General features: G+C 48.3%; 2 protein-coding genes across 2 annotated transcripts in view; one reads left to right on the forward strand and one right to left on the reverse strand.

The window, feature by feature from the left end:
* The window catches only part of LOC129345401 (rap1 GTPase-activating protein 1-like), a 55610-nt gene extending 52531 nt beyond the window's left edge, over nucleotides 1-3079 (forward strand). Inside the window, exon 22 of the mRNA XM_055002531.1 lies at nucleotides 2423-3079. The gene's annotated coding sequence lies outside the window, so the exon portion shown is untranslated. The remainder of the gene's footprint in view (nucleotides 1-2422) is intronic.
* A 1526-nt stretch (nucleotides 3080-4605) lies between these two features.
* GSTK1 (glutathione S-transferase kappa 1) lies at nucleotides 4606-22896 on the reverse strand. The gene is made up of 8 exons (XM_055002973.1): nucleotides 22773-22896; nucleotides 14543-14624; nucleotides 13887-14015; nucleotides 11533-11633; nucleotides 10747-10782; nucleotides 9903-10019; nucleotides 7268-7361; nucleotides 4606-5223 (listed from the first exon to the last, which is right to left on the reverse strand). The coding sequence occupies exons 1-8, from the start codon at nucleotides 22854-22856 to the stop codon at nucleotides 5180-5182; spliced, it is 687 nt and encodes a 228-aa protein (XP_054858948.1). The 5' UTR covers nucleotides 22857-22896; the 3' UTR covers nucleotides 4606-5179.
* Nucleotides 22897-24784: the final 1888 nt, after the last annotated feature.

The following is a 24784-nucleotide window of genomic DNA, read 5'->3' on the forward strand; positions in this document are numbered from 1 at the left end:
TGGCCCTCGCAGGGCCAGCCTGGTGTGTTTATTCCAAAGCCCTTCCTACCCTCTGGATTTGTTTGGTTCCTTCACATGCAACTTAGTTCAGACAGGTCAAAGCTAACCGAAGCCAATTTCTGTGCATTGTCAGATCTGCAGGTTGCGTTCTTGCAAACTGCCCATATGTTGGCTGAGTGACGGTCTGCTTTCTTGTGCTGTTAGCGATGGGTTGAGACTAGTGATGGGATGTGTGATTTGGATTTGAGAACAAACAAAATAGCTGGATCTATGCCAATCCAGTGTAATTCAGCCATGCTGGTTCCCCAGGATGAAGCCTGGATCTGATCTGGGGAGCCAGACCCCGCTGGGCCGAGGCAAGGCCAAGCCAAGCAGCTCAGAGGGGGAGCCGAATGGCGATGGGAGGGCAGTGGTGGGGATGGGGCCAAGCTCTGCACTGCTGCAGGAGAACAGGGAGAGGCTGCTGGGGTGGGGGAGGAGAGTGGACCCCCATCCTATCCTGCTTCTCCACCCCTGCCCGAGCTCCCAGTAAGCCCTTCATGCTGCTGCCTGCAGGCATCTTTTGAAGTCCATGGCTCAGCAAGCCTCTCCTTTGCTTGGGATTCTCTGGTTTGACGCTGGGGTTCTCTTGCTGCAGTTTGGTTCTCTTGGGCTTTTTTGGTTAAGCTTGCAAGGGAGTAATGTCAAACCAGAGAATCCCAAGCATGGTGTGGAGGGAGGCAAGCCGCGGAGTTTAGGTGTCTTGGAAATGTTTCCTCACAGGAAACAATGGGAGACTGGCAGGGCGGGGGGGCAGCTTGTTCAGAGGCCCATAGAACTTGACCCTGGGGTCCAATCCTCCTGACATTTGGGGGTTCTTCAGTGGACAGCCAGGAGTAAGCATTTCCTCATAGGAAATAATAGTTAGTTAAATCCAAGATTCTCTAACCTGGCGCAGAGAATCTGACCTGGATTTCAGGGACACTAGTTTGGGGGTGGGTTGTTATCCTTGAAATCTTGATCTAGATACCTGGGTTTTTTAGGGGGCACATCCCTAGTTGAAACTGCCAAAATGTACCATGTCAGCAGAAGAAACCAGGGTTCCCAGCTGCATCTGTATCATGCATGGCCTCGTGCAGGGATCCCCCAAAACTTTGAGCCTGTGGGCACCTATGGAATTCTGACAAACTGGGATGGGCACAGCCACAGAATGGCTGCCGTGGCTTACTTTCATTCACACAAGTGAAGATCGCTGTGTTGTAATGGCAGCTGCTGCCAAAGCCATGTATTTTTAAAAATCTGCACAGTAAATAAAATCTTCAGTGCCCAGTAAGAAGCAAAATCCCCACCTGGCCCCATCCATTTTCTAAAAAAACTTGTTGGGTGTCAGGAAACGTGTCGGCAGGCAATATGGCATCCACAGGCCCTACCTTGGGGACCTTTCACCTAGTAGTACTTCCTCGTTTTCTTGCTTCCATAAAAATGGACTCTTGTTCTACAGCACTTAAATGCAGAATGGGAATGTTCTGGGTCAGGGGGCATTTAAATGCTGTAAATGCCTATTGGAGGAGGATTCCTTCAGCCTGGCACGTGAATCCACAAAACGATTTCCGGATCTCCTCGCCCTGCTGTTTCTGGGTCATTTCCTTTGGGCTTAAATGAAACACAACAATACACTGGCCTTGGCAAAGAGCCCCTCCTCTGGTCCACCTGGATTCTTTTATGGAGGCTGCTGGTCATAGAACGGCCCCAAATTCTCACAGCCTCAGTTTTGCCAGGAGTAATGTCCTCAGAGGGCCACATGGAGAAGGCACACTGTTTCCGCGCATTACCCCTCCATTGCTGCAGCTCCCTCTGATGCCCAGAAAGGTCACTTGTGGGCTCATAATAGCTGCGCAGAGGAAGAGCCAAACGGATCAGTGAGCAGGCGCAAGGAAGGGAAAAGGAACGGTTTGCCCCTCTCCTCTGTGGAGGGGCACTTAGAAAACAGGGAGGGACGTCAACTCCTGGCCTCCCTCACTTCATCCCCAGCCCCAAAACCTACACAGCTGTCCTTCTACCCAGACCCTGAGATTCCAGAATGGGTCCCTCCAGGGGTCAGGAAGAGCCACATCATGGAGTGGACGGCAAGAGAGGTGCATCTTCCACACACGGAGTGGTAGAAGATTGTTCACTGATCGTAAAACCTGGTCCAGATTTGGCATCCGTTCCAGTCCATTCATGGCAGGGTCCCCGATGTGCTGCCTGCAGATGCCATGGTGTTCCCTACAGTAACCATTCTTGTGATTGTACCCACAGGCTCAAAAAGGTTGGGGACCCCTGATTTAGGGGATTCCCTCTTTGTTAAACTTAGGACAAAGTGTAAGAAAACACTTCTGCAAGATTTTGTAATGATCTCAGACTGAATTAATGAAATTAGGCATTTTCCTTTCTGTACTTGTAGGAATTTCTGCCAAAATAAGATCTCTTGGCAACTGCTCAGTCTGAAGGTCAGAGAACCAAATGCCCAAAAAATCACTGACCTGGCCCTTCCTTGACAAATGGGTACCGACACCCACCACACCATCCTCCGTGGCATCCGCTCACCCATTTGTGTCATTCCTGTTTGGCAACCTCAGAAGGCCAGGACCCGCCTCCGCCCACAGAGGGAGCCTCCCATCAGCCATAGCTGAGAAGCAGCCATGTCGGGAGCGCCCCGGTCTGTTCGCTCCGATTCCTGCTACGATGGTGAATCCAAAATCCAACACAGGAGGACTCTGCTGTGGAGCAGGCCCTTCCCAGGAAAGTGGCAACAGGATCCAGTGCAGAATTCCACTCCATCGCTTCCATCTGGTTTGTGAATGAATGATTCGTAATGTACCATAGGGAGAGCACCACATTGTGTGGGGCAGTAGGAAAGTTGTGCATCCACTTCATCACGCCCAGGGTCTCCCCAGGTCTTTGTTTGGGATTTCACTATACCACCCTCCCATTCACACCTCTTCTTCCCCGAGTATATGTGCCGTGAAGCAGCAACCACCTGTAAATGTGAATCTGTGACCCCTCACTCCACGCTTGTTGTGTCTGTGGTATCTTGGGCTTGCAATAAAAAGACAACTGTGACCAATCTGGCCTGCGTGCTGTGGAGTTTTGTGAAGAGTTTGGCAAGCGCTGGAATCACCGAGGAAGCAACGCCTTCCAGGGCTCCTGATGAGATTAAGACAGTTGTGGCCCTGGCAGGTTCCTGCACACAGAGCAGCACCAGGCAGCGAGGCTCAGCACACCGTTAACAGGACCCCTCCCCTCCTGCAGCTGCTGCCTGTGACCCGGGAACTCAGGTGGGGTGGGGGGTGGATGTGACAGCAGCAGGAGAGGATCGGCATAAATCACCACTCCATTTCAGTGCCTACTGCCGGCAGAGAGGGCACGCCACATGGCCAAGACTGCAGGGAACCAGAAGGGGACAATTTCTACTCTCGCATGTTTGGGTATTACACTACAGAGACTCAAGCAAAGACATTTAAACAAAGGGTGAAATTCACTAAGCCCAGAAAAAATTTGGTTCAATTGTTAGTTGTTGTCGATTTTCCGGGCTGCACGGCCGTGGTCTTGGCTCAGTCGCTTGCAGAGAATTGGGATATTCCTTGCTGCAATGAGTGCCCTTGGTGATGAGGGGGTGCAGAAGCTGGGCCCAAACCTGTGCCACATCCTCCTGATGCAACTTGTGCTAGCTTGGGAGTATTTTTTGTACTTTTCTAAGCTGCTGGCAATCCAGACTGCTGGCTGCCTCCTGTCATGGTCAGAACTCCAAATGAGATGAAATTTACCTCTCCCCAGATAGTTTTGAGGTGTTTAATTGGCATTAAACAGAAGGCAACTATTGTCCCATTTGCATAGATAGAAAGAAAAGGATTCCTGGCCAATCTGATAAAAGTGCATGTACATCACACCCTATTTAGTTCAAGTAGCTTTCTAAACTTTTTGACTGATAGAGAGATGATAATCACCCCCAAAATACTGCTTCCACAGATGACCTGGAAGTGTTTTGAGTTTTGGAAAGAGTAACAGAAGCCAAAGTAGAGGCACGCGAAGCAGGATTCCTTTAGGGAAAACCACCACATCTGAAGTTCTGAAAGTTAACAAAACAGCTTTCATCAGAATCATCATAGTTTTATTTACTCAATTGTGATGGCCTTTGGCCACGTTCAATAAAATAGCTTTGAGACAGAATGAAGAAGTCAGGTCAGAATTCTGCTTCACGTGTTTCATAGAGTAAAATCCTGCCTGTCAACAACTGGGGAGCTCCAGTTATGCAAGTTATGTAAAGCAACTTATAACAGATAGAAACTGTTTGTTTATACCTGAAAGGCACTCAGGAATTTATTTGTTTTCGTGCCATGTGGCCACAAGTACCTTCCACCCTCGATCCTGCCTGCCCAATATCTACTTTTTTTTAGAAGGTGAAATAGATTTGTTGGGTTGAACTATGACGAAGTCTGTTTCATTGATAAGAACCTTACATTGGATGGACTTTTGCTGTGAAACCTGACTTTGAGCTGATTCTCATATATCATCTCAAAGTCAGGTTTCACAGCAAAAGTCCATCCAATGTAAGGTTCTTATCAATGAAACAGACTTCGTCATAGTTCAACCCAACAAATCTATTTCATCTTCTTTAAAAATGTAGATATTGGGCAGGCAGGCAGGATCGAGGGTGGAAGGAACTCGTGGCCACATGGCACGAAGATGCTGGACTCTTGCAACATAGGGCCATTCCCATCCCATCCACCTATCAATTGTGCCACATGCCCACCATGCCTGAAGCAGGCTGGCAAAGCAAGCTAGGAGACAAGGGTGCCAAGAGCCAATTCTCTCTCACCGTCACCAGAGGGCTTCCCCAAAACCTTGGTAGGCCCGACTGGCTAGGTTAATCCACACCCTCTTGCCATTACGGTCTCACCCCACAACATTACAAGTTGTCCACCTGCAAGAGGTTTCTGGGGCAGATCAGGTACATGTTGTGGTCATGGCACTTGGCACTCGGGAATACTGATGGGTCTCAAGTGGCAGGAGCTGGGCAGGCGCTCGCGTCATTCTATTTCAGGCTGAAGGGGGTATGCTCTACCCATCCTGCTCTGAATCCGTGGAAACCAGTAAGGCCAATGCTCCCAAGTCCGTCTCCTTGCTTCGTTGTACATATTGTTCCTTTGACTTCTCAGAGTTACAACTTGGAAGGTGCAGGGACAGGCCCCAGCCATTTTTCTCCTGTGAAAAACATCAGTCAGTGGAAAGCAACACAACCCTAGGTCAGCAGGAAGGAGCAAACAACTTTAACAAATAGAGTCCACAGTATACTGATTAATGCAACTGATTAATGCAACTTTTTCTGTTGATGGACGGCCGGCCAGACACGGCCCCAGACAATCTGGCCAGAACTTTGGAGGCTGTGACGGCATGGTTGAAACAGAGCAGGCTGAAATTGAACCCAGTGAAGACGGAGGTCCTGCAGCTGGGACGGGGGCTGCCAGATGTTGGGATCCAGCTCCCTGCCCTGGATGGGACACCACTGGCAACTTTGCCAGTGGTAAAGAGTCTGGGTGTGCTCCTGGATGCCTCCCTATCGATGGAGGCCCAGGTCACGGCGGTTGCCAAGTCTGCATTTTTCCATCTTCGTCAGATCAGGCAACTTGCCCCCTACCTGACGCCCCAGGACCTGGCTACAGTGACCCATGCAACGGTCACCTCCAGGCTAGATTACTGTAACTCACTCTACGCTGGGCTACCCTTGGGCCTGATCCGGAAACTACAACTGGTCCAGAATGCGGTGGCACGGGTCCTGACTGGTATACCTTACCAGTCACACATCACACCTGTCCTGCGCCAGCTGCACTGGCTTCCGGTTGAATTCCGAATCAGGTTCAAAGTGTTGGTTCTTACCTTTAAAGCCCTGAGCGGGTTGGGACCGGCATATCTTCGGGACTGCCTCTCCCTGTACATTCCCTGGAGATCGCTTCGATCAGCGAATAAATATTTACTTGTGGTCCCCGGCCCTAAGGAAGCCCGCCTGGCTTCAACCAGGGCCAGGGCCTTTTCAGTCCTGGCCCCAGCCTGGTAGAACGCTCTGTCAGTGGAAACCCGGGCCTAGCGGGACATATTATCGTTCCGCCGGGCCTGTAAGACAGAGCTGTTCCGCCAGGCATTCGGTGGTTGAAGGGGGCAGTGCCATGTCGGCCTCCCACCTTTGGGGTGGGGGAGGGTTCTCCCCACCACGGCACTTTGTTAATTTGTTTTATTATTTGTATATTGATTTTAGTTCTTGTTTTTATCGATTTTAACTGTTCACCGCCCAGAGCCCCTGGGGATGGGCGGTATATAAATTGAAAAAATAAATAAATAAATAATAAAAAAAATAATGCAACCAATTGTGTCGGATGGGAAGTGGAGAGAGTGCCTCTCCTCCTCAGGCAAAGCTCCCTGGACAAACGGCTCCCTAGAAAAGGACCTGGTCATGGCTTTCACCACTCAGGAGTCTCCTGGGAACAGACCCACTGAGGTGGTGCCCTAGCCCAGCAGCAGACCAGTAAACCCTGGAAAAATACCTTATGGCAAACCACACGGTATTTGTGTGATCTGGCATGTAGGGAACAGATGAAGAGCAATACCCTAGAGAAATATATCGTACTGGATGAAGCCAAACAAAAGTCGTTATACAAAAGGTAAAATAAAATCCAAGTGCCTTGGATTTTAGATGTCAGGCCATCTCCTAAGAAGTTAGGCATAGCCGAAAACCCCCTACAGCCCTTCTGGCAGGCATATCAACTTCTACATGGAAGGACTTTCTTTGTACATAGGAGCAGAATCTACGTGGGACGCAGTTTCCCCTTCTTTAGTGCAAAGCATACACTGCAGCCCCCACTCCGATCTTTGGAGAAATGGTGGACTACGATTATGATCCATCAGGAAAAATAATAGTCACCATGTGGTAGGAGCAACAAAAACAGCAACTGCATTCATACGATGTTTGGGCAAAATTTCCAGGTTCAGCAAAGGTTAAGAGAGGAACCTCAAAAGCAGCACAAATTAATCTATAGTAAGGTTTGCGGTCTCTGAACTCATACTGCACAAGCCTATGGTATCTACTCAGAAGTAAGTCAAAGAGGGTTATAGTCAGGTAAACGGGCACAGCACTGCAGCCTTAATAAGATTAAACATTTTTAAGGCGCCTACAAGCAGCCAAGAGTCATCGCAGCTGTTCTTGGAAGCAGAAAGCATGTTAGCTGAACACGCCAGTCCCAGTCAGCGCACTCACCCAAGATGTTTGCCAGCAGTTCCAAGCGATCTGAACCAAAGATAAGTTGGGGCTCGCTGTCCATGTGGGCCACAACAGAAGGCAACCCAAACGCCTGAAAAAGTAGAAACACTTCTTCAGTCCCAGGGGGTAATGCGGTGTGTCACCTAGAAGGTGAACTAGGAGGCCCCGGTTGCAGCCATGCTGTTCTTGGGAGTCTTCCCCCGTCCCAGCATCTCAGTCTGCCAGAATATTGCCCAGAGATCGGCTGCCCCAGCAGTTTGCTAAGTTTGCCAAGCCTGGAGTTAGCTGGCCTTGGATTCTTCTCTCCCTCTTTTTGTTTTTTAAAAAACAAAATTAAATAAACTGTGCATGTTTTTCTGCTACACTGTGCCAGAAATTGTAGAAGACAAAACAACAACTTCCTTGTGCTTCTACAGTGTTAGATCGTCTGAAGGCACACACACAAGTGTTCTGACAGCCACTCTGTTCTTCTGCACAGAATAAGAGAGAATCAGAATCAGTCATCAAAGTAAGATTTGGCGCCTGTGGTGACCCTTCAGAAAAGAAGCCCCTCTGGCACCGTGACTAACGAACGAAAGAAAAATAAATACACCATAAATATGAAGTGAAAAATGTGTGTTAATTTCTTATTGCAAATTCAATTTCAATCACTCTTAGAAACACAATTGCTGCCAATACAATACCCTAATCAACGAAAAACAGGCTCAATATCCAGCAAGCAGTAGAAATAAACAGTGTGTAGACCACCCAGATATCGTACAATAAATATACTGGAAAAAAAAGGTCATCAATGTACCTCCTGAATATGTAAATCTGGTCGTAGAAGGGGTTGGTTGTGTTCATTATGTATTTTGCCTCCCATGCCGCCATGAAGATATTGGCAATGCTAGGGGCTGCAGCGCACCCCGTCGCAACACCTTTAATCTGCATGAAAAAAGTCTAGAAGACACATTGGAATACTCTGTAGAATTGTTGTCTTGCTACAAAATAATGATCTAGAGCGTAGTGTCCTTGGGGTTTCTGTACCTTAGGGGGGGTTCTATAGAATATTCTGTACAGGATTTTTTTGTCTGCATTAGACACATGAGTGTATGGATTGATATTGTTATTGCACTGTTTGCACAATTTATTGGAATACACCTTATCATGAATTTTTCTAATGTGTTCCGAGAGGCAGTTTATTTATTGTTGTACGATATCTGGGTGGTCTACACACTGTTTATTTCTAATACAATACCCTAAGGCAGTCACAATCAAACAATAAAGAGTAACAATCCAAGGTCACAAAGAGAGCGCCATCAGAGTAGTCCAGAAGTGCCGCGTAATTGCAACGGGTGTGCTCATGTTCGGACAGCTGCCTGAAAGCATCACATTGGCACTTGCCAGGGATGCCTCTTTTGGTATACTTTGGTATTCTCTGATTTCTGAAACTGCCAGGAAGGCGGAGACCAGAAACGGGACGTGAATGCCCGCTCCCCCAGTACAGTTATGCGGCAGAAAGAACTGGAGTAGCAGCCCCACTGGATTTGTGGAACATTGTTCCTTATGAATGGGATATATTTGCCTAGTTTGTATAATCTATATTTATTATCCTGTATTAAGTCACTTTCACTTTAAATTTATAAGCGCTGGTCACTTTATTGTTACACATATGTAATACACATTAGCACTTTATTGTAGCCGTCTTGACTGCAGAATGTAATCCGCCCTGAGCTGGCCAGTTTGGGGAGGGTGGAATAGAAATTGAAAATAAATAAATAAAAGTGTTTGAAATTGAATTTGCAATAAGAAATTAACGAACAACACATTTTTCACTTCATATTTATGGTGTATTTATTTTTCTTTAGTTCGTTAGTCAAGGTGCTATATAGGCTTATCTTCCTGGTCTTTCCGTGACTTTCTCTCCAGCCTGCGGTGACCCTTCAGCCAATCTGGCCCAAGGCAAAAAGGGTCAGCTGGCGGGGCAACCAACAGACCAGCTACTGGAGAGCGCCTCTTTCTGCCGTGACAGTGGTATGCTCCACTCCACCGTGGTATTCATTCGGTTGATTCAGACGGTGGAACTTCCTCCACCTGCCAAGCCAGTGCCTCCCCCCCCCCCCCCGCAGGCCAGCAGGGTGGAGTGGTGAGAGGTCCAGACTAGGATCCGGGAGATTTATATACCGCCCTTCAGGACAACTTAACGCCCCCTCAGAGCGGTTTACAAAGTGTGTCATTATTATCCCCCCAACAATCACCCTGTGAGGTAGGTGGGGCTGAGAGAGCTCCGAGAAGCTGTGACCGACCCAAGGTCACCCGGCTGGCTCCTTTTAAACAATGGGCTCCACATCCTGAGTAGTCAATCAGGGCACTGAAGGGATGACGGCACTAGCAGGACAAACCTCCAGAGACCCTAGCCCCTCCGGAGAAGGGAAAGTTGTGCACTTTTCACATGAAGGGAGCCCCAAAGGGAAGCTTGTCAGGGGGCTGCTGTCAGGTTCAACAGCCCTGAAAAGACTGCGAAAGGACTGAAAGGTCTGGATTCCTGAGCGCCCGATTCCCTCCGGGGCTCTTCTGACCCAAAAGGACCCGTCATAAAAGATGCCCAGTTGTTCCCAAAGGACTGCCTGGGAGAAGCACAAGCGTCTCTCACCCCATGTCTCAGCGCTTCGCCTGTTGTGGCTTTCAGGCGATTCTTCACCTCAGGCGAGGTGCTCATTTCCAGAAGCTTCTTGGCTTGATCCAAGGGTAAACCTGCTTGCTCTGCAGCCTGAGGAGAAACACGCACACCGTCACACAGAAGGCAGGCGCTGTCATGCCTAACAGGATCAAAGGCCACGTCCACAGGTTTTAATTGGGTAAAACTAGTCTACGTTCAGCACAGTACATTCGCTTGCTGCATCTGCAGCCGTCTCGCTCCACTCCCGGGACACGGACCGCCGCTGCTCCTGGCTCCCTGGAGTCTCAGGGTAAGTTTCTCTCAGTCTTGCTAAGAGGAGAGGAGAGGAATGGGACCTGGGACCCTGGGCATGCAAAGCAAAACGGAGCTGCAGCCCGGCTGGATCCGAAAAAAGACCCCCCTGGTTCCGTTTCTGATGAGGGGCAGCCCACGGCACCCTGGAATCCCACAGACAGGACACGCCAGTGACAGCCGTCCTCTGCCCCTTTTGCCTTAGAAACGGGTATCCAGGTGCGCCGCCATTTAGCCACCGTGGTTAACAGCTGCTGCTGTGCCTACCCACCAAAGCCAGCACTCTCATCTTTTGGCAATGAGTTCTATTTAAGTCACACATCCAGCTGCAGAGCTTCCATCACACCGAGCATACAAGACACTGAAAAAATGTCCTTCTGCAAAGACGCTCTGAGTGCTCCCCTCTCGGGACTGCACGGCACACGCTGCAGCCTCTAGCTGGCAGCCTCAGGACGGAGCCGTGGCCACTGCCACATCTAGTCTGGCTCTGAGAGCAAAGCGAGAGCAAGCAAGGAGAGGAACGTACTGCCAAAATACTCTCTTGATCGAGAATGTCTTCATCCTGGAGAGAGAAGGCAAGCGGTTACTAAGACTTCTGGACAAAGAACGGATTGGGCACAGAGCAAACACTTCCAACAGAATTAATCGGTCTAAAAGCCGTAACTGTGCTCAATGAGGAGGCTGGTCACCTGACCGGAGAACATGATCTCATGTGAACAAATCTTGTTAGCCTCAGATTCATTCAAGGGGACTGAAAGGAGAAGGGGGGCAGGAAGCAGAACAGCGCAGGAAGCTCTGGAATTCAGAGTGCTATGGCCAGTATATTACTTATCTTACAAGCTCCACACCTGCACAACTTGTGTCAACCCAGCTAAAATAAAACCCATTAGCAGGCTGTAAACGAGTGGTCTCCACTTGTAAAGCGGTCCCATAACGGCCCCTTTAGTATCGATTTCACCTGCAGCAAACACCAGGTCATCTGATTTACCTCCCTGCAAGGAAAACCGCAGCCCCCCATTTCCACGTGATACCCCTGTTGAAGGGGCAGCAGGTTTTCTCTGGGTCACTTGGCAACCCAAGGCAGAAATCTACCAAGCGCTTCTCAACTTTTTTTTACAATCTTGGGCAGGCAGTGGACAAAGTTTAACAGATCCTCATATACCAATCTTATGTGGCTACATTTGCCTCAAGGGATCAAATGCTGTGCAAACCTAGCCAAGGCCATTTCAGGTTTCTTGCCCCTGCACCCTGGGGGCTTAATAGTGAGGAGCAAAGAAACATCACATCAGAATCGCCAGTCCAGAACACTTACCCGACTCCAGAGGCGCATCCAAAGTTCTCTCGACACCGGCTCCAGGAACTGGGGCTGCGCCACACCCACAGCAGTGACGAAGCGCATGGCGGGCAGGCTGCCTGGGTTTGGGAAACAGAGGGGCTTACAGAGATTCAGAGAGTCTACAAGAACTTGAAATGAAAAGGTAGTCCAGAACTAGGACCAGGATCTGAATTCCCGCTCTGCTACGGGAGCTTGCTGGGTAACTATGATTCAGTTACGCCTCTCAGTTTAAGCTACCTCACAGGGTTGTTGTGAAAGTAAAGTAAAAGAAAATCGTGTATGCCACCTGGAGGTCCTTGGTGGGGTAAAAATGCACTAAATAAATACTTATGCTGCCATCGAGATGGGCAGCCTCAGTAGGAGTTTCTGGAAGGCAGTTTACAAAGTAAGGAAAGTACTTCTACCCCCAAATTAACCAAAATAAAAACCATTCAATCAGGTCCACACTAAAATCCATTAAGGTTCCCTATAGTCAAAACATCTGGGCCAACACTCCTCAATGAGTGCCTACATAATATCACAGACTTTTGTTTCTAAGGTCAGACAGCACAGCTGTACAAAGCTTTAGGCTCCTCCATTCAGAACTTTGCCTTACACCCACAACACCCACCCAGCTCAACCTACCGAGCCCCATCACACTCCTTAGTCCCGGAAATCCTGGCCGCTCATTCTGAAAGAGCACGGTGAAAGCTTTCAAGAGTCAAGTGCCCCTCCCCCTGGAAATCTGGTGGGTCTTTAAGGTGCTGCCGGACTCGGATCTTGCTCTTCTACTCAGACCCTAACCCTGAAGCTATCAACTTCGACCAGGAACTTAACCCTGCATTCCTCATTTCTACTTGATACAAGTCAAAGTTTGCCAAGAAGAATATTTAGCTAACTTTTTCCAGGGTACGATAATGGTTTGAAGGAGTTCTCTGTGAATTATTTATGGCAATTGGTCAAATGCTGCTATTTCTGTGCATTCAAGATGACTTTAGGAGAGCCAATGAGTAAGAGCTGGCCGTTTCCACACCCCTATTTTTATATTAATTATATGTTTTACACCCTAACCTGCACAGCCCAGGTGAGCCTGATCTTGTCAGATCTCAGAAGCTAAGCAGGGTTGGCCTTGGTTAGCAATTGGGAGACCTTCAACGAAGACCAGGGTTACAGAGGCAGGCAATGGCAAACCACCTCTGTTAGTCTCTTGCCATGAAAACCCCACCAGGAGTTGCCGTAAGTCAGCTATGACTTGGGGGCACACTCCACATATGTTTCACAGTGTTTCATAGTGGTTAGTGTGCCACAATACAGCTAGTGCAGTGGAGTGGCTAGTGCTGGACTGGGACCTGGGAGACCAGGGGAGACCAAGGTTCAAATCCCCAATCTGCTCTGAAGCCTTCTGGGTGACCTTGGGCCAGTCACTCCTCAGCCTAACCTACCTCACAGGGTTGTTGTGAGAATAAAATGAAGGAAGGTAGAAAATCATATACAATTCCCTGAGTTCCTTGGAATCAGGGCAGGATAAAAACGTACTAAATGAATATATGACTCTATATATGACATTTGGGGAAATTCTCATTGATTTCAAGTGGCTTCTTGTAAGGGAAGGAGGTTCCCATGGAACCCATGATGTACTATAAGCGCTGCTGAAGGAGGGCTGTGGAATCACAACTCCCCTGTTGCTGCTACCAGTTTTTAATTGTTTTTTTAAATAAGAATTTGTATTGGATCGGTCATTATATCAATTCACACATACAACACATTATTTTATCTCCCCCATATAGTAATATCCCCCCCTTTCCCCCCCTTTCCCGTTGACTTCCGACAGTTTTCCATTCCCTTCATCTAATTAACTTTACTACCTCTTAATATATAATCCTTAACCATCCTAAACCCTATATAACATAGCTATTCAATAACATATAATATAATCTAACAATATGTATCATATATTTAATACTATATAATATCCAGTATATTCCAGCAATGAATATTTTTAATTGTTTATATTGTATATAATGTTATAAATTTTTAATTGTTATTGAATATATTCTATTGTTTTAATCCACTCTGAGCTTGCTTTGCAGGGAAAGTGGACTACAAATCCAATGAATGAATGAATGAATGAATGAATGAATGAATGAATGAATGAATGAATGAATGAATGGAGCAATAGACACGGACACAGGCAGAGCCAGACCCTCTGCCCATCAAGGTCAGTGCCATCTGCTCTGACTGGCAGCACTTCCCCAAGGTCTCAGGCAGAGATCTTCCCAACCTCGCACGACCCTTTTTCAGAAGAGCAGAGGCTGGCTGCTCAAGAGCTTAGAGCGCCTTCAGTTCCTTACCCTTTTCAATAACACTCCGAAAGAAATCCTTTGGGATTTGCAGCGGCACTTGGTAGTACTTCCCCATCCGCGGGATGTCCTTCGTCATGTACTTGCCTCTCTGGGGAACCATTGCGGGGGGCTGGTTACCTGTTTCAAAAGACCCCACGTGACAGCAGAAGAGTCCACACTGCGGGCACCCACCCCTCACTCTTCCATGGAGATGGAAGAGAGAATCGGCCCACGTCACACCCTGGCAGGGCAACCCCACGCATGGGGCAGTAAAGTCATTTTCATGGACATCCAAACCAGTGGAAGCATCTCTGACTGCCCCTCAATCCCTATCTATGTATTTTAAATTTACTCAGTCAAATTGTGCCTTTGCAACACAGTCCAAAAATAGAGATAACTGAGAATATGCAGGACAGAATGGAGAAAAACCTGTTTTTCCAGGCACTGATCAGCCTGGAAGACGGCAGTACTCTTTTCCAGTGGTAAGACAGCATGTGAGAATGCATGACCCGTGTAAAATGCTGCTCCATCTGCTGTAGCTCATACCAAACTTCAAAAGTCAGAAGTTTAGGATCGCTCTCAAGTAGTATCTTTTGTCAAAAATCACTGCTGCACACATCCTCTGTGAATCGATACTATCGGTATCAATACTACTCAGCACCTACCTGCCTCCTTCATGATCCCAGCGAGGAAAGTGGGCTGCAAACGCAGCTCAATGTTCCATATGGGTCGGTACCGGCAGAGAACCTGCAGGCGAGAGACCAATAAATACACTGGTCAGCCTCTAGCCTCCAGCACACGGGCAGGGGGAGGTCTGAAGCTGGCAAATGGCAAAGAGTGGCTCTTTCTTTGGCGACTGTAAAGGGCAACTGCGTGAGCACGTGGTACCAAAGAAACCAACTGGGCCTGGTGTGGCAGCAGCCGATGTCGCCACTTGTAAAATGTGGATGGAGAAGGTAACAGATATAAACACACCAGGTCTGAGGAACACCCGAAGAAAAGCCCAGTTAGACGAGCCAAGACTAGTAGGAATGTAAAGAGGAAAATTTGCAGGAGCGTTAACTACAAGCACGCGGTGGCCACACGGTGCTCTTGGCCAACAACGCAAACTGCTGAGGAGTCCTTTGGAGACGTGGAGATCACGCAGGGCACAGACAAACCATCTAAGCCTTGCCAAAAAAGGGCAAGGTGGGACCGTCCCCATTCCAGTGCTTGCCATAGCTCTGGGGTGGGTGGCTGTGATTAATGCCCCCTATGTTTTCCACAGCTCACATCTGCATCCCACCTTCAGGCCACCAGGGCTCTGGCTGGTGCGCAAGCCCTAGCCACAGTCCATCGGCAGAGGAAACAAGAAAGCATTCCATGCAACCCGTCATGGTCTCCGAAGAGATCAACAGCAGTCCTTCCTCTGCTCCACACACAAGACACTCTCCAGGCCTCTTCCTGTACACAGAGAAACAGGCACTCAGTACAGTTGCCAGGGAACCACTGGGACACCAGAGGAGGTGGAAATTAGCATGCAAACAGATGGGGGCCTCGCACGATTTGTAATGAGAATTATCTAAACACTTCATCACACTCCGAGCACTCAAATTGCCAGTGAAGGCAACTGCTGCAGTCTCTAGCTTTTTCTTTCCTTATCCAACAAAGAACAGCCAGAAGAACTTAAGACAACCAAAACAAAGGGAATTGGAGATCCACATATAGGGACATTTATGTGGGAAAACATCACCACCATCTAACACTCTAGAGCCCAGGGAAGAAAATTCTGTATTTCTAGTAAAATAGAAAAGAGTCCAGTAGCACCTTTAAGATGAACCGACTTTACTGTAGCATAAGCTTTCAAGAACCACAGTTCTCTTTATCAGATACATCTGATGAAGAGAGCTGTGGTTCTCAAAAGCTTATGCTACAGTAAAGTTGGTTCGTCTTAAAGGTGCTACTGGACTCTTTTCTATTTTGCTTCTACAGACTAACACGGCTAACTCCTCTGGATGTATTTCTAGTGGGTCTTTTGAAGCAATGTTCCTTGGCTTAAAGGGGCTTGTATGTAGCAAAGGGAATTTTTAAATTAAATATCCAGGCAGGGGAGAGAACAGAATTAGTTTAAGCAAACACAGTCTAGCCCAAATTAAGTGGTTTTACATGCCTTTTTCAAAGGAAGAGCGAAGGACATCTCACAGCCCATTGATTTTAACAGAAGACATTTCACGTTTAGTTGGGATGCCTGAAGTTTTCAATAAATATCGACTCTTGAGGTCATATTGAAACTGAAAACCCAACAGCCTTAAAACTGGACCTAGTTCACACGTGCAAGAGAACAAGGGGGCAGAAGAGATCGCACGACTTCAGAATGCAGGTGAGGCATCCCGCTTTAGAATGTTCCTTCACATAAACACTCACCGCAAACAGAAAAGTAGCACAGCAAGGAGAAAGAGCCTACTTATTCTTTTTGCTTGCTCTGTTGGTTATCATTTTGCTGGGAGTTTTTAAAGTTAGGAGAAACATTCCTAAATATCAAAAAGAGTCCAGTAGCACCTTTAAGACTAACCAATTTTATTGTAGCATAAGCTTTCGAGAATCAAGTTCTCTTCGTCAGATGCCTGATCCAAACTGGCCACATACAGAAGAGGAGGGGAGAGAGGGAAAGAAGGGGACATATATCACAAGGGGACAGGATGCAATTAGCAGGGAGGCAACCCAAATATTCCTTTGCTAGTAAATGTAAACATCTCCTTTTGGTGTGGAGTCAGTTTGCCGTGTTTGTTTGTTTGTTTGTTTGTTTGTTTGTTTGTTTGTTTGTTTGTTTGTTTGTTTGTTCGTAATCAAGGAAGCTGACAAAGGCGGAGCAGTGGTCATCATGGACAAACATAATTATATACAAGAAGCAGAAAGACAACTCTCCAACACAACATTCTATAAAAAACTACCTTCTGACCCCACGGAGCAATACAAAAGGGAACTCAATAAAATATTAAAAACACTCCCCGTGGACATACAAGAATGCATCCATACGGACACACCCCAGGAACCACGACCAGGAAGATTCTACCTACTACCCAAAATCCACAAACCAGGTAACACAGGACGCCCGATTGTTTCAGGAAAATGCACCATCACAGTAGGAGTCTCGGGATACATGGACTCTATCCTCAGGCCCTATGCCACCAGCACACGCAGCTACTTACGGGACACCACTGACTTCCTCAGGAAAATACAGTCCATTGACAAACTACCAGATGACACCATCCTAGCAACCATGGATGTGGAGGCCCTGTACACCAATATCCCACATGCAGATGGACTGCAAGCCATACGGAATATTATCCCGGACAAAACCACAGCACACCTCACCACTGAACTTTGTCACTTCGTACTCACTCACAATTACTTCGAATTTGGTGACAACTTATATCTACAGGTGAATGGCACAGCCATGGGCACACGCATGGCACCACAATATGCTAACATATTCATGGCGGACTTAGAGCAACGCTTCCTCAGCTCCCATCCACTGGAACCACTACTATACTTAAGATTCCTGGATGACATCTTCATCATTTGGACCCATGGGAAGGAAGCCCTTGAGAGATTTCATCAGGACTTCAACAACTTTCACCCTACTATCAACCTGAGCCTGGACCACTCTACACAACAGGTACACTTCCTGGACACCACCGTACAACTACATAATGGACGGATAAATACCACCTTATACCGGAAACCGACAGACCGATACTCATATCTACATGCCTCCAGCTACCACCCTAAACATACCACTCGGTCTATTGTCTACAGCCAAGCCTTACGTTACAATCGTATCTGCTCCAATGCTCTCGACCGAGACTCACACTTAAGAGATTTACAACAAGCATTTTTGGGACTACAGTACCCACCAAATGAAGTGAAGAAACAAATCAACAGGGCCAGACTAGTACCCAGAAACAGCCTGCTCCAGCACAAACCTAAAGGAACTAACAACAGAACACCACTGGTTGTCACCTATAGCTCCCAGCTCAAACCCATCCAACGTATCATCAGTGAGCTACAACCCATCCTGGAAAATGATACCTCTCTCTCAGAAGCCCTGGGTGGAAGACCTTTCCTTGCCTACAGACAGCCCCCCAACCTTAAACGACTTCTCACTCACAACCATGAATCGGCCAGCAGAGTCACCAGCAGAGGTACCAGGCCCTGCAACAGACCCAGATGCCAGCTCTGCCCCTATATCTACCCAGGGAATACAATTACAGGACCCAATGGCATCAACTACACTGTCTCTGGCTCTTACAGCTGCTCATCCTCCAATCTGATATATGTCCTCATGTGCCAACCATGTCCTTCTGCTCTGTACATTGGACAAATCAGCCAACCTCTACGCAAAAGAATAAATGGACACAAATCTGACATTAGAAATGGAAACGTCCAGAAACCAGTGGGAGAACACTTCAACCTACCAGGACATTCCATCAAAGACTTAAAAGTCGCTGTGGTTCAACAGAAACCCTTCAAAAACAAAATCCAACGGGAGGCTGCTCAACTGGAATTCATATGCAAATTTGACTCTGTCAAGCTGGGACTGAATAGGGACTATGAATGGTTATCACATTATCACAGGTAACAGATTTCCTTTAAAGAGGCGTGGTCTGGGGGAGCCCAGTGACGCCTGGTGTGGGCTTTCGGAGACCACAGTTCTCTTTGTCAGATGTATCTGGCAGGGAGAGCTGTGGTTATCGAAGGCTTATACTACATAGGAATTGGACACTTTCCAAACAAACACGGCAAACTGACTCCACACCAAAAGGAGATGTTTACATTTACTAGCAAAGGAATGTTTGGGTTGCCTCCCCGCTAATTGCATCCTGTCCCCTTGTGATATATGTCCCCTTCTTTCCCTCTCTCCCCTCCTCTTCTGTATGTGGCCAGTTTGGATCAGGCATCTGACTAAGAGAACTTGATTCTCGAAAGCTTATGCTACAATAAAATTGGTTAGTCTTAAAGGTGCTACTGGACTCTTTTTGATTTTGCTACTACAGACTAACACGGCTAACTCCTCTGGATCTATTTCTAAATATGATTCACTCCCTTTAGTTGGAAGAGATACAACATTTATACCTCATTTCTCGCCCCAAGTGCAACCCAAAGCAGCGACATCTTTCTCCCCTCCTCCCCTTTATCCTCACAACAACCCTGTATGGTAGTGTTGGAGGTTTCAAGTCAACAATACTCTAGTTATTATAGAGCTAAACCATTGTTGTTAACAAAAAGGAAGTTATCTAATGCAATGCTATATGAATTAGCTAGACATCTGGCAGATCTCCTGCAGGACCACATCGGGAAAACCTCATCTTACATCAAAGATTCAGCAGATTTCATCAACAAAATCAGTTCTCTGAAACTCAATCCACAAGACATACTTGTCAGTTTTGATGTTGTATCCCTGTTTACCAAGGTTCCAGTAAAAGACACCATTGCACTTATTAATCAGATTTTCCCAGAGGATGTAACAGCCTTATTCCACCATTGCCTGACAACCAGTTACTTCCAATGGGACAACGAATTCTATGAACAGATGGATGGGGTGGCCATGGGGAGCCCACTCAGCCCAGTTATAGCAAACTTCTACATGGAACATTTTGAAAAAACAGCTCTAGAATCAGCACCCCACAAACCTAGTGTATGGTTCCGGTTTGTGGATGATACATTTATCATTTGGAGCCATGGGGAGGAAGAATTGATGGGGTTTTTGAATCATCTCAACAACATCCACCTGAACATACAATTCACCATGGAGAAAGAAATCGAGGGAAAACTCCCATTCCTGGATACCTGGGTCATCCGCAAAGCAAACTTTCAGTTAGGTCACAAGGTCTACAGGAAACCAACTCACACTGATCGGTACCTACACAAAAACTCCAATCACCATCCCCGACAGAAAAGAGGCATAATGAAAACATTAGTGGATCGTGCAAGACGGATATGTGAGCCGCACTTGCTAAATGAGGAAATTAATCATCTAAACCACGCACTTCAGGCAAATGGCTACTCCAGAAATGAAATCCGAAGAGCAATCAAACCCAGGATGAAGCAAACAACCAAAGAAAAACAGTCTCCCACAGGAAAAGTGTTTTTGCCATATATCAAAGGAATTACTGATCAGATGGGAAAGCTTATGAAAAAGCATAACCTTCAAGCAGTATTCAGACCCACCCGAAAAATACAACAGATGCTACGATCAGCAAAAGACAGCAGAGACCCCCTAACCTCTGCAGGAGTATACCGTATACCCTGCAGCTGTGGACAAGTTTACATCGGGACCACAAAGCGTAGCATCCAGACAAGAATAAAAGAACATGAAAGACACTGCAGACTTGGACAACCTGAAAAATCAGCAGTGGCTGAACATAGCCTAACTCAAACAGGGCACAGTATCTTATTCCAGGACACCAAAATACTGGACAACACTTCCAACTACTTTGTCAGACTGCACAGGGAAGCCATTGAAATTCACAAGCATAAGCAAAACTTCAACAGGAAAGAAGAAACCTTAAGAATGAACCGAGCATGGTTGCCAGTTCTGAAAAACACCAGGCCAACAAAACATTCTATCCTTGACAATAGCCCTGCAGAGAAGATTAGCACATCAAGTACCAATCCATATGCAAAAGAACCTCCTCAGGATACAGTGAAGCCTCCCGCCATTAGCATTCCACACCCTGGGAAACTCTTACAGGATGACTCAGCTCAACCCCACCCCTCCTGAGTAGATACAAATGACCTACATCTTTTCCACACTGTGACACTGAGAGATCTCTGTCTTTTGGTGCTACACCTCTGAAGATGCCAGCCACAGCTGCTGGCGAAACGTCAGGAACTACAATGCCAAGACCACGGCAATACAGCCCGGAAAACCCACAACCATCGAAGTTATCTAACTTTGTAACTAAGTTAAAATAGACACAAGGTTGCTGGAGAAAGCAGTGGGTTGAGTTAATATAATGAGGGAGGATTTGACTTGTTTATTGGCTGTTTTAAATGTCGGTCATTTGCAGTTTCCAGAATGTTCTTTTCTGTTTGAAGACCATTGCTTTTCTGCCTCTCGACTGAGAACATGCAGTTTGTTAGCTAAGTCTGTATTTTTTCACTATGCGTTCTTATGTTTTCCTATGAACAAATAATTCTTTATTGTTTTAAGCTCAAACTACACATGGTGTCAACTGAATTTTTTTCAAGAAATAACCAATAAGTAGGTTAGGCTGAGAACGAGAAAGCCTCGGTCACCCAGTGAGCTTCCACAGCTGAGCAGGGATTTGAACTCGAGTCTTCCCCATGCTGGCACCCCATTCTTTTGCTTGTGCAAATCAAGTCAAAATGGGAACTCGTGGTTGTCACAGGGACTTGCACAGCAGATTCCTTGTGGAAAATCAACCCTGAGGGTCTCCAGTTGGACCAGGGCCATTGGGAGCAAAAGCACAGCCTCCCCCTTCCCCCCCCCCAGCTTGAACTCAAAGCACCTTTTGCCTGGCCTTGAGTGTAACCGCGCAGCAGAGAAACGCTCGGCCAGCAAGACCAGAAGCAGTAAACAGCTACTGGCTGAAACCAGCTAGGTGACATGGGAAAGTTTCCCTTAGAGCTGAGAAAAGAGGAGGGCCTTTTGACTCAGCAAGGACGTGGGCTTTGCCTTTTTTTAACTGCATGTTACACATTGTATGCGGTTACACCACCCTGAGACCGTCTGACGGGGAGGGCGGTCTAGAAACGCAATAAATAAATAAATAGATCCTCCCAGCCATTTTAGGGTGGGCTCGGAGTGTTTTCACTGGCTTGAAACTGTGGCCCTTGCGTCCTGGAGCAAAAGCTTTTCCTCTTCCGAGTTCTCCAAGTCTTGGTGCAAAGCACCAGGCCACGAGCCTTGCCCTGCTTGCAACACCATGGGGCAGGGATCACACGGCCACACTGCCCAGACTTTTGAACTGTCCTCCCCCCTACTGCAGCAGGGTTAGGGTTACAGAGGACTGGAGCCTGTGCACAGCGTCTTTCCACAGATGAACCCAGATACTGCAGCTGTTCTGGGAGACCCAGGTTCAAATCTTCACTCCTACGGGTCAAGATAAGGCCTTTCAAAAACTGGAGGTGAGGCCTATTGAGGAACTGAAGCCGTCTGAGCGCAGAACTAAAGTTGTAGGTCAAACTGGTGTTGGTACATTCGACTCGCATTAAGTGAATACATCTGAACCAACTGCTGGCCCGTTCACAACGACAAGCCAGGCTCTAATCTGGAGAGCCGGGTTGGATTCCCCGCTCCTCCGCTTGAAGGCAGCTGGGTGGCCTTGGGGCAGTCCCAGCTCTCTTGAGCTCTCTCAGCCCCACCCGCCTCACAGGGGATTGTTGTGGTTGGGATAATAATGACACGCTTTGTAAACCACTCTAAGGTGCGTGTTCCGTTGGCCTGAAGGGCGGTAGCTAACTAGTTCTGGTTATTACAACGCCCTCGCGCCTGCCAGGGAATCCTCTCCCTTGGCGACTGCGAGGCGCTCGACACCCGGCAAGGCCCCGCGTCCCCCCGAGCCCCCTTGGCGGGTCGCCTTCGCGCCTCCCCAACCGAAGAGCCGCTGCGCGGCAGGCGCCCCGCCCCGCGCCGGACCGGACCGGGCGCAAAGGCGCGGCTCGAGGCCTGCGCGCCGCGCCTGCAAAGCGGCCGGGCGAAGCGCTCCGCGCAAGGGCGGGAGGCGGGCGAGGGCCTGGATGGCACCGGCCGGGAGGCGCGACGGGGAGCCGCCGAGCGCGTCCGTCAAATGCGGCTCGGAGCCCGTTGGAGAGGCGGCGAGGCACGCCGAGGACGAGAAACGGCCCCCGCCCTGCCGCCCGCCCGCCCGCCGGCCCCTCTGCCCCGACCTCGAAGGCCAGCCAGGAGTAGGGCGACACCACGTCGAAGAAGAGCTCCACCAGCCTCTTGCCGCCGCCGCGCGCAGCCGCCATCGTCGCCTCCAGGCGCAGCCGCCAGCCGGACCGCCCGAGCCGCTCTCGGCTGCCCCTCGCGGCACACGGCCGCTGGGGCGCGGGGCGGCGCCGAAGGAGGCGGGCCGGGCCGGAGCAGAGCCGCCCGGGAGGAGGCGGCCTTTCTCGCGCGGGCGGTTTTGCCGCCTGGCGTCGCCACGCGGGCCGTCGAGGTTGCCGCTAAGTAGGGCCGAAGCGGGCGAACTGCCGCCGAGCTGCAGGGCTCGGGGGCTGGCGGGGCTTCCAGGGGGTTCCGCAGCGCGGCCCTTAAGGGCACGGCGGATGGGCCCCCTAATGAGGCTGGCAGTACCGGGGGCTTCTCTGGCAACCCGGGGAGGCCCGTGGAGTGAACGCCGCTCCTCCGGTGCGCGCCAGTCACCCTGGCTGGGGGGCCGTGGCCGGGGGCTTGCGGCTCCTGCCAAAGGCACGCGAGGGCGGCAGCGCCTGCTTCAGCGGCGGGGCTGCCTGCAGCGCTTGCTGGTTCGAATCCCTCGGCTGCCCTGATGAGCTCAGCGGGCGGCCTTGGGGGAGCCCGTCCGAGTCTCAGCCCGGCCCCGCATCCGCTGCGTGGCCATAGCCGTGGCCCTCGCTTGCTCTCGGCTCGGAGGGGGGCACGAATCTGCTGAGAAGCACGCGCTTGGTAGCGTTATTATCTATTGTAGTATATCCAGGCTGCCTTTTGTAAGGATCCCCCAAGCGACTCTCAAAAAGACTCCGCTATAGTAGTAAAAGCACTTTATTGAAAAGCTGCCCGTATCGGGATCTTACTCCCGTTTTTGCCAGGAACGGCGTTTATATGCAAGCCTCAAACATATATAGGTTCCTACAGCGTGGGCAAATTCCGCCCCCAGCCCAATGGTCAGTTCGCTCAACGGGAAAGACAGTTAAGCGGGAAAGACAGCGGGCCGATGTCTGGGCTGTTCAAGGTCGAGGCAGCTGGGCAGGCGCCTTTTCCCAGACAAAGAAGAGGGGCTGAGTAGAAGAAGAGCAATTAACCACAAGCATGTCAGTATTGCTGGGCATGGCTGGTGATGCCAAGCACCTGACACCTTTCCTCTTTGGTACAACCCATTTTTCCTCTAACCACTTCCATTTGGCCCCTCCCGTTCTTTAACCCCCTCCTCCCATTTCCATTTCAATTTGCTTCCTCTGTTAAAGACAAATCACACAACATTTTGCTTTTTTGATTACCTTTTATTACTTTATATGAAGCCAGAGACCAGAAAATGTCTTCCATGCTTTTATTTGGAATATTATTCAATAAAATTAGCATCATTTGTGTAAAAGCAATAGAAATGTTGTTCCGGAGGAGCCCGTTCCCAAGGTCTGCAGAAAAGTTTTTCCAACTCTCATCGTTGAAAGTGAGGAGGTCCATCCAGCATCCTTCAGCAGCAGCAGCACAATCGCAAGCAACGGAAGATTTTAATTTGAAACCAGTAAAAAAAAAAAGATTTAGGTCACTCGGCACTGGATCGAAGGAGTCATAAATAATACAAGAAAAGAACCTGTTAACAGCAAAAGGTGTGTCACGCAGTTTTTAAAACCAATATATCTTTGATGCAAGTAATCCTCCACCAAATATCCCAACCCAAATCAATAACTGTTGGTTTTATACATATGTGCTGTTTTAAAAACCAATTCGTATTATCTGTTGGTGTCAGGACCCTAATTGGGTAGAGGTGGCTAAGTATATTTTTTGCCTGTGTGTACCCGTCATGATGAAGATGTGTCAACTAATTGTGGCAACTGCAGCAAAACTGATTTGATAGACTCCAAGTAGGTATTCTATTGGGTCAGAAACAGATGTTTCAAAAAGAAGAAACATGTTTCAGGGTCAGTTGTGGTAAATTCTGAATATTATTTAATTATTATTGTTTAAAATAAGTGTGAAATAATAGTCCAAAAATTCC

Source organism: Eublepharis macularius, chromosome 18, assembly GCF_028583425.1.
Source record: "Eublepharis macularius isolate TG4126 chromosome 18, MPM_Emac_v1.0, whole genome shotgun sequence".
In the NCBI taxonomy this organism is placed as follows: domain Eukaryota; kingdom Metazoa; phylum Chordata; class Lepidosauria; order Squamata; family Eublepharidae; genus Eublepharis; species Eublepharis macularius.

Excerpts from the sequence above, each read along its gene's own strand:
- GSTK1 (XM_055002973.1), bottom strand. The coding sequence starts at position 22,856 with ATGGCGGCTGCGCGCGGCGGCGGCAAGAGGCTGGTGGAGCTCTTCTTC. Across the intron at positions 11,634-13,886 it reads TCGGAGTGTTATTGAAAAGG|GCAGCCTGCCCGCCATGCGC; the intron begins GTAAGGAACTGA and ends TCCCAAACCCAG. Across the intron at positions 5,224-7,267 it reads ACTGCTGGCAAACATCTTGG|GAGAAAAATGGCTGGGGCCT; the intron begins GTGAGTGCGCTG and ends TGTTTTTCACAG.